Here is a 9,883-nt window from a genome sequence, read left to right on the forward strand (position 1 = left end):
CAAGGGTCTTCCCCTAAAAGGTTCCTTACCCACCGGGGGCCAGCCTGGGCGACGCCAGGACCAGGTGTCTTTCCTGTCACTCACTCAGCAGTCAGATTCCTAAACAGGTGGTTGTCCATTCCAGGCAGGTTCTGGGCCTTAATGGAAACTTACTATTTCTCCATCTGATGTTTGCAGTTGGTTTTTAATAATTGCTCATCATTTTTTAGGATTTTTTCCCCCTGTTCCTATTTTACTCAGAAGGTATTTTTGCTTAATCACATGCTTTTCAGCTGTTCCTATAATCATGGTTTTTCTCTTTTAGTTTAAGTAGGTAATGAGTTACATCAGTGGCTCTCCTAATTGTGAACCATCATCACAGCTGCAGGACAAACTGTACCTAGAATCCGAACTTTTCCCCCCTGTTCTAGGGCCTGTCCCTCCGGAGAGCTTCTCCTTTAAATCAGGAGACAAGTTCTAAGTCCTTAGGAGACAGTGCAGGCCACACAGTGTTGATTCTTTACCACCGCCCTGCCCAGTGCCCAGTCACCTCAGGACACTGCAGTTTAGGAGGCGGAGCGCCCCTCCCGGAGTGGTGCACAAGTAGGGCCTGCACTGTGGTTGAGTCTGCAGGCAGCCCACATGATTGTGCTAAGCCTCAGTTTCCCCACTGCCACCCACACCATGAAGGAGGTAATGAATGCCTGGCAGTCATGTTGGGTGTTGGGAAGCGTCCAGCACCGAAATCCTGAGGCTGTCACCACCAGGGGGCGCCTAGAGGACAGGCCAGGGAGGCCTGGTGCTGCCAACTGCCTGCTGTGTGCAGTGGACAGGTCCCTGGCTGCTCTGGCCTGAGGTCCCTACTTGGTTAAAAGGAAGGGGACTGGCTTCTGTATCCTGAAATCTCTCCCAGTCCAGAGGTCCAGGGTCTGGTGCCTGTACCCGGATCAGTGTTACCTGAATCCTGTGGAATGGGCCTGCCTGAGAGTGACACCATGCCCTGCTGGGTGAAGGCAGCCCAGGCATGGGGGCCCAGAGACGGATCACAGAACCAGGATTACGATAATGTCGTTTAATCTGCCAAATATACAAGTTGGGTTTGTGGAGCCTGTTTGGCCTGGGTGCTACAGAGTAAACAGGTTTCTTGAAATGATCCACGGGCAGGGTTAAGAATGGGCCCGGGGCCTGGCCAGAGTAGGGGGTGGGGGAAGGGGTGGAAAGGGCAGAGAGGAGGTCTCAGCCAGAGGGGACTGGCCAGGGAGGAGCCATGACCCTCAGGAACCCGGGCTCCCAGACGACAGCCCCTCCAAGCGAGCACCCAGGCAACACAGCCGGGGGGGGGGGGGGGGAGAGCTGGCTGTCGCAAACCTGTCAGCAGCTGCGGGGGCTTGACCTCCCTGGCCGCACAACCTACTGGACAAACGAAGCTCCTCTTACCCCACCTCCCAGCGCCCCCGACAAGGGTTCTGAATTCTAAAAACAGCCAAAACATTCAAATGGTTACATATGAAATGCTGCCCTGCATCTTTCTGTCTCAAAGATAGCAGCTGCCCCCTCCCCCAGCCCCCCACCCACCATCCCCCCAAACGATTTCCGTGCCAAGATGAAGAAGTCCCAGGCCGTGGGGGGCTCCTCGCCATGAGGGGCGGATGCAGCGGCGCCGGGGCACAGGGTGGGCGAGACACGGCAGAGGTCCTGGCAGCATGGCCCGGTCCCTGGCATCTCCTCCCACAGGCCATGCTACTTATTCAGGGAGAGCGACTGCATTCGTTTTCCTGACAAAGTTGCATCATCTTTTGCTGAGAAGCAGGAAGGGAAGGAGTCACTACCAAACCGAAACAGCCCTCCCTGCCCATCCCAGAATAGCAGAACCAAACATCCAAAGGCCTCAGAAAACTTTTTGTGCAACTGGCTCAGCTGGCAGATGAGGCAGAGACCTGAGGAGAAGGGCCCAGCCTGACGCCCTCCCGCTGGCCCGTGTCCAGACATTCTCGTCAAGTCTGGGTGGCTGTCCCCTCCACAGAGGCCCACCAACGTGCACTCCACTGGGCAAACGGACACCATTCCTACCCCACCCCCAGGCAGAACCCTGTAATTCTAACCTCTCCTTGTGGGTTCTGAAGTCTGCAATCAGCAGCAACATTCAAATAGTTACACATGAGGTCCTTTCCTGCTTTGGGGTTTGTGAACAAGAGCTACTTAGTGGGGAGCTGAGATAACTATGTCTCGTGTGGGGACAATGCCCTGGGGCAACTGATTTCCCATTTCCAGGCCTAGAAGTCAGGACAGCAAGATCCCCACAGACTCATGCCCCCCACACCCCCGACTCTCCAACACTGAGTGGAGAAAGGAGTGCATGAGGCCAGAAGGTCACGAGGCAAATGCTCCTTTAGACCAGATTGACTCCCCACAGCCAATCTGGCCTGGAAGAAACCCTACGGCCTTCGGCCCCCCTGGAGGGGAGGGCATGGGGAAGAGGGACCCTGGGCCAGATTTCATCGGGGTCTGCACCATAAAAATCAAGCCCACGCCCACAATAAACTCCCCAGCCCCTCAGGCATACAGTGGTAACCCCAGGCAGCTCTCCTGGCTACTCAGGGCACCCCAGACCATAGTGGAACCTTCTAGCATCGAAGGCAGGTGCATCCTGAGGCCTCCCTCAGATGCTGTGGACGGTGCTCTGCTGAGATTCAAACCCACATCTGGCTCCACTGCTGCCGGGCTCTCCCAGCATCCTGGGAGGTGCTGGCAGGAACACCCACCTCCATCTGACTCTGAGAAAGGCAGGCCCAGGTGCGCACACACACAGCAGGGGCCTCTACTGAACACCGTGACCCCGCCCATTTTGCAGCAAGGATGCTTAAGTGCAGGGCTTGGTAGCTTGTCCAAAACCAGAGTTGGCCCCCACACCAGAGGCTCCAGACTCACCTTTCCTCTCCTCTTCCTTCTTCCGGGCGGCCTCCTCCCGCTGCCTCCGGATGATCGCCAGTCGCGCAAGGTCGGCCTTGGCCTGCTCGGTCTTCCCCGCTAAGTGCATTTTCATGTAACGCTCTTTTGCTTTCTGCTTTTCGATTTCTTCTCTGTTTGGATAAAATGGTGTCACAGGGGATATCCTTCCCAACATTATCAGCCAAACTGGACGTGGAAGCCAGAATAAAGGCCACTCAAGCCCAGGCCCAAGCTGGGGAGGGGGCCCTGGTTCCACCTGCCCCTCCCGATGGACACTCACCAGACAAGCAGAGGCCGTCGGCTCTGCAACCTCACTTGGTTTCACTGGTGAGAAGGAAGCTGCTTGAGGGGGAAGAGTCCTTAGCAGCCTCCAACCACATCCCAAGCCAGTGGACCTTCCCCTCCATGGGGTTTTCTGAAACCCCTCAGCTGTCATGGTCAACACAGCAAGGTGGATTTAAATCTAGCAGCCCAGTTAGGAGAGAAACCACAGTGGCTCTCCCTAAGAGCCTTCAACCTCCTGTAAGGCCCGATGTCACCTGGTGGCCATGAAAAGTCAGGGAACGACTTGTCAAAGACAGGCCTGTACAGGACACTTTAGGATTCGGCCACAATCCTCCTACAGCGTACAGGGGAGCTGTCAGCAGCTCCATTTTCACCTGGGACTCAGAGAGGACTGGGGTAGCCAGGAGACCTCCCTGCACTGCTCTGGACGGCAAGAGCCCCTAGTCCTCTCCCGATCCTATGGCCATGACATGAGGGATGGAGGCAGGCCAAGAATGGTCAGATCAGGCTGGATAAGGGAAGTGTCCCTGGAGTGGGGGTGTCTCGGAGAAAAGGACTGTAGAGTAACCATCCATATATTATTTCCTTCAAGTGCAACACTCAGATCTGAATCCGCTGTTCTATCTTCCCTGCTATGTTTCTGCTGGGGGAAAAGATGTTTTTTGTTTTGTTTGTTTTTTTAAGAAGCTTCTATAGGGCCTTTGGGGGAAGGAGATGAAACAGAAATAAACACCATAGCTGGAGCCCCCACCTAGCCACTGGGGACCCCAGAGCCCAGGAAACGAGGGCAGAGGAGCTGATGCCTCAGCCCTCTGCAGGTCAGACCCTGCCCGTCACGAGGCCCAGCAGCACAGGCTACCTTTCTCTCCTTGAAAGCTCCTTGGGTCCGTCCAGGTCCAGCTGTGTGACTTTTTTGGTTGTCTGTGCCACCCGGTTGGGGTTCTCAATGTCGATGAGCCCTTCTACACCTTTGCGCTTTTGCTAAGATAGGATGAGAAGTTGTGTTGAAGTCCGGTCCTGCAGGGCCCAGGGGCCACACCCACCTTCTCCCAATAACCCGCATGGACCAGGACAAACTCCTGCTCCACCCCGAGTCCAACGCGACGCTCGGCCCAAGCCTTCCGGTGGGAACAGCACGCAGGAGTGTCTGCATCAGCCTGGGAGGTGCAAGGGGAGTAAGTGCGTGTGAACTGAGCCCCACCCGTGCCCAGTCCCAGCAGGCAAGGATGTTATCCCAGCTTCAGAGGTGGCTGAAGGGAGGCACAGGGTAGAATAACATGCCTGAGGCCACCGGGAAGTAGACAGGAAATGAGATGTGAACCCAAGCCCAACTCACAAGCTCTCAGCCTAGAGGGTTACTCCCTCACTTTGACTCAGCCTCCAAAAGCAGCTTCCCAAGGAATTTCATGCTTGACTACAACAAGCAATGCTGGATCCCCAGAGCAAGGCAGGCCAAGGATGCCAGTCCCCAGCCATCCAGGTAATGGGAGGGAAATGTGACTTGGGAATGAGCCACCCAGTCTACAGGTGTGGGGAGCTGGCACCAGAACGTGGAGCTCACACCTCCGACCTGCCCTGGGGAAGCTGAGGAAGAAATGAGAGCACAAATTCTCCATGTAGCAGGTTTGGTCAGAGTTTCAGGCCCTGTCAATCCCAGCATTTCTCTTTAAGAGACCAGACAGATGGCTTCCAAACGCCAGTTAATCTAACCACTGTGTGCAGCTTCAGACACCTATACCCAGCCGGCTGTGTGTATACACGTCCACTTGGGTACCTGACATCACAACCTAAACTTGTCTAAAACAGAACTCAAAACTCCCCATTATAATGTAAACCCTTAAAAGCAAGGACTCTGCATGTACCACTGGGACCACTACACAACTGGTGCTTGTTGAATGGGTGAGTCTATGTCCCAAGCCCCTGTAAGACCCAGTACCTGGTAATCATCTTCTTCATCCTCACTCTCATCTGAATCTAAGGATTTCTTCTCCTTTTTGGGGTCACCTGCAGCCCCATCTCCACCTTCTTCTCCTTGTTCCTCTTCTTCCTGCTTCAGAAATGAACAATCTGTGGAATCAGAAACGTGAAACAAGCCCCCAAGACTATGACCTCGCCCCCAGACCGTGGACCTTGAGAAGTTAAGCCCCCAGAAGGCTGCAACCAAGTATGATAACAGTCCTACTCTGCGATGCTGGCCCCAGGGGGGGACCCTGGGTCAAAGGCAGCCTGTCCACTTGGCTCCACAGCCTAGAAGTCATTCCCAGTCCAGCAAACCCTCATACGGCCATAAAAGGCCCTGCTCTTCTTCCCAGCCCAGGTACCTCAGAGAGCCTGGATGAGCTGCTCAGTCTCCCAGGGTCCGAAGGACTTGGCTGCGGGGCTGGAAACCACAGTCCAGCTCAGCTCCTCTCCTGCTCCCCCTGCTGCCACGTGCAGCTGCCAAACTGTACTCATTTCCCTGGGCAAGACCTCCCCTGCCTTCCACTCCCACGGTCAGTGGCAGGCCAGCCACTCCAGCCTGCCCACACAGACGCCCTGCTGCACCAGCTTCCCGTGACAACACCCTGGCATGCCACTTCCCTCCGCCTTTCTTGCCTCCCAACCAAAAACATTCCTTACAAAAACCACACACTCCCCCGCTTAACACTTACCCACACACTCTCCAAGGTCCTGCTCAGTCGCCAGCTTCTCACCCCCCTCCCCCGGCCCAGTTAGATGCGGCTTTTTTCTCCCAAGCACTTCACAGCTGTGCCACTCATCCAGCCTGACTGCGCTCCCTTTGGCTCTTATCCCGGTGAGGACCTAATGGTGTGGTTGGGACGTGGACACCAACGATGGAAACATTCTGTTTCCTGACAGTTGGCTGGAAAAAACGCTGTGGGACCAGAGTAGAGGGACCTCTTAAGCTTAGACTGGAGGGGGAAGGGTGGGTAGCATCAGTGAGAGTCACAGAAGAGGAGATGTTGAGCAAGGTCTGGAGGAATGCACGGCGCTTTGCCCGCTGGGGGCGTGGGAAGGCAGGGCATCACGTCACACTGGGGTTGGCAGCCGTCCTGCATGGCTGGAGCACACCAGTAGCGCGGCTGAGAGCCCAAGGCGTGATGGGCAGAGCCTGGGGGAGGGAGAGCCCCCAAAACACAGGAACCCAGGACGAAGACGAGAGTCCTACCAAGGCAAACGCTGCTGAATGAAGAGAGTCCTAACTGATCCGAGGATGGCCCTCCCCGTGATTGGTAGTTCTGGGATTCCCATCTGCTACCTGCTGTCCACCACTGCCCCGCCCCCACCACAACCTCAGGCACTGGCTTCTTCCTGAGAATGGGTGGTCCTTGCCTGGTCACTCTGGATTCCAAAAGGCAGAATGCCACTCTTGGTCACTGGCATGGACTGGACAGGCTCGTACTCACCCTGACCTTCTGCTTTTCAGCCTGGAGCTGCGCGTCGATCTCCTCAGGGCTCGTGTACTGCCTTGCCCGGCCTTTGTGGCCTCCCTTTCTCCCTGCACGAGGATCGGCAGTTCAGGAAGGTGGAAAGGGAGCAGCTACCCTGAACACCCCGAGCCCCAGGCTGTATCCAGCTTGAGGTGCTCTCATCAGAGGCTGCAGAACCTCACCTATCCTTCCCCAAACACCACCCAAGACCTGTGCTTCCCCACCCTCCCATGTTCAAAGGGACAAAAGAGGCAACATGTGGTCACCTGATGCAGCACCAACTGCGTGCTGGATGCGGGCTCCCACAAATAAGACCTGAGGGGAGGATCTGGGGGAGGGCGCAGCGCAAGGAGAGACTGGCTAAATCTCCTGGCCCCTGAGAAGTACCAGGCTGACTTAGATGCACTGATGAGAATGTGCAGCACTCATGTCCCTGCTGTCAAAGCTACAGTGCTTTTTACTTGCACTGTTCTGTCTCAGGCACAGGCTCATCTGATCCCCCTGACCAAGCCTATTGCGCACGATCATGGCTGGCCCCATTACATACACAAGGAGACTTGAGACCACAGCAAAGCAGGGAAGAGCGCACATATCAGAGTCCAACCTTTGGGTTCAAATCTCAGCTCTAGCACTTGCTAGCTCTATGACTGCGGGCAGGTACTTAACCTGCCAGAGTCTCAGTTGCTTCACCCGTGTCCCTACCTCATAGGGCTGTCATGAGGATGGATTTGTTAACATGTGTGAAACTACTGGAACAGTACCCGGCACTGGATAGGCGCTACAAAAAGGTTTGCTATGACTGTTACGCTTCTAATATAGGACCTGGTGGGGAAAAGAAAACAAGGCCACTGGTCACGTCAGTGATTTACTACAGGGAATATAATAAACTATTTCACATTCACCTAAGTGGTATGGTAGAAAAAGAACACTTCAAATCTGTAAGAGAAAACCTTCCTGTGCTTGGAGTAGGAAACATAGCTGGCAAAAAAAGTTAAAGATGAAAATAAACTTGACTACCGTCTAAGAGTTAAAAATGTGACTAGCAATTAAAGTTCATCACAGAATATCAGTTTTACAGTTTGACAATCTGGAGCCAAGATACTAGACTGACCCCTACTAAAGTCATCAGTCAGTTTTAAAGGAGGGAGGCACCCTTTCAGCTGGTCCCAGAGGACACTGGGGTGGCTGTGGCCTTGATCCACTTCCACGTCTCCTGGAGGCTGCAACCCACCTGACTTCCAGTGAGTCTTGCATCAAGAACAGAGAATCTGTAATTAGCCAGAGCTGCTCTGGGCTCCAGAGACTGCAGCAAAGATCCTGGCCTCCCTTGATTTCCTAGACAGCAGCTGCAGAGCCATAATTGAGCTGCTACAGACCACACCACCCATTTTTAATGACTACCCAGGTTCCCAGGGGTGTCTCATTCTATGTTCATCAAAGTCCTACTGTGTGAGGTCAAGTTTGCCATCAAAAAAAAAACGTAACACCTGTTCTCTCTTAATGTTCAAACTAATAGAAACAACTCAAAATTGCCAGTATAGGCTCTCATCCAGCATCCTTGGCTGTGAGATACTGATGTTGGCTTGGTCTACAGTAATTTTTATCAGAAGCTCTCCATGCCTTTAAAACGCTTCACAGTTATATAACAAAGAGCTGGTCCTTTGCTCCTAGAAAATTTTATCATTTTTTTTAAACATCTTCATGTTTTCTTTTGCTTTTCAAGCAAATGAACAGAATCAAGAAATGTAAACCTTTTTTTTTTGCCCATAAAGCTTACACAAGCCAAAAGGCCAAGTCATTTAAACAAGAATCCACAGTTAGGATTTTCTAATTATAACCTCCAATCTTGGCTCAAAGTATCTATTAAGTAGGACTCTTAGAATTCTGAAGCCAGGAGGGCTCATTTAGTACCCTCCTGCAGGAGACTGAGAACACAGAGGAGACATGGCTCTTCCTACCACAGAATAAATCAGTAGAGAGCGAGGTTTAAAGGGATTCAGCTCTGTAAACCCGTTATCTCTCAGAGTAGAGAGTCAGGAAGTCATTTAGGTCTGAAAAGGCTCCAAGCAGACCTTCCTGTGGGCTGACGCATCTTAATCAACATGACACGAGCTACCAATATTAATTCAAAATCTGTTCTGTGCCAGGAGCTAGCCAGGCATGTCGCGTGCTCTATAATTTTATGAATCCGATCCCACCTCTCCAAGCTAAGGGTTATTAGCCAGGTGTTCAGATGAGGAAAACAGACTGGAAAAAGTGATAATTTGTTCAAGGCTACAGGATTAGACAGTGACATAGGTGGGTCTAGAACTATTGACTCTTAGGGATAAAAGGACGGAGAACGGTCGACAATGTACTGGGAAGCCATGGATCCTTTACCGTCTTGGCCAAGGAATTGGCAAAGTCTTACGAATAACAATAGTTACTGTTTACTGGGCACTTAGCGACTGTCCCGCACTGAACTGAGCCCTCCACGTGGATTACCTAGTTTAAGGCTCGCATCAGTATTATGAGGTATATATAATCATAACCCCCACTTGCACGTGAGAAAACTTAAGACAGGGGGAGGTTAGACGACTGGCTTAAAGGCACGCATCGAGCCGCTGCCAAATAGGGCAGTCAAAGCTAGGTCTCCCAGGCTTAAGAGCATCAAATTAGGTGGCAGCAGACAGGCCTCCTCCCGAGCCCCAGAAGGCCCACGTTTCACGCGCGAAGCAGGCGGGCCCGGCACAGGCGCAGGACGCGGTGACTCAGTTCCCCGCGAGCCTAAAAATGGGAGGAAACTCCAGATCCCCCAGGCCAGGAAAAGCGCGGCCCAGATCAGCTTTAAGTGTCGACGAGGACCCAAAGCCTCTGAGTCTCCTCAGACCCCCGAGTGAGTGGCTCGAGGCCGCTACAGTCCTTAGTTTCCCCAGCTGGACAATTGGGCGTCGAGGCCCAGGCCTCGTCCTCAGCCGGCGCGGACATGCTCCCTCTGCGCCGTTCTCTGAGACGCCCGCGAGCTGAGCGGACAGAGGGCGCCTGACTCGGGCCGTCCCTCGAGGCCCGCGGGCCGCGCGCGCCCGCTCCTCACCTCCTTTAGGCATCGCGGCTCCGGCGGCTGCGGCGGCGGCGCCTCGAACTGACACCGGAAGCGGAAACACCTCGGGCTGGACTTCTTCCGCCCGGCTAGACCCTCCTCCTCTAAGCGCGCCGCCGCCGCCGCCGCCGTCTCCGCTAAGACCGGGGACCTCAGGGAG

At 54.0% G+C, this 9,883-nt stretch overlaps 1 protein-coding gene across 2 annotated transcripts; it reads right to left on the reverse strand.

The window, feature by feature from the left end:
• Positions 1 to 1,036: 1,036 nt before the first annotated feature.
• On the reverse strand, positions 1,037 to 9,865 carry PDAP1 (PDGFA associated protein 1). Of its 2 annotated transcripts, none has more exons than XM_074345722.1 (6): positions 9,718 to 9,865; positions 6,621 to 6,712; positions 5,150 to 5,260; positions 4,073 to 4,194; positions 2,908 to 3,059; positions 1,037 to 1,778 (listed from the first exon to the last, which is right to left on the reverse strand). In XM_074345722.1, exons 1-6 carry the CDS (start codon positions 9,728 to 9,730, stop codon positions 1,720 to 1,722), a joined length of 549 nt encoding a protein of 182 aa, XP_074201823.1. In that variant the 5' UTR covers positions 9,731 to 9,865; the 3' UTR covers positions 1,037 to 1,719. The 2 variants fall into 2 exon arrangements, with proteins under 2 accessions (XP_074201823.1, XP_074201821.1); XM_074345720.1 differs by having other exon boundaries at positions 5,150 to 5,263.
• Between the last annotated feature and the right edge of the window lie 18 nt (positions 9,866 to 9,883).

This window comes from Camelus bactrianus, chromosome 18 (genome assembly GCF_048773025.1).
Source record: "Camelus bactrianus isolate YW-2024 breed Bactrian camel chromosome 18, ASM4877302v1, whole genome shotgun sequence".
NCBI classification, from domain to species: domain Eukaryota; kingdom Metazoa; phylum Chordata; class Mammalia; order Artiodactyla; family Camelidae; genus Camelus; species Camelus bactrianus.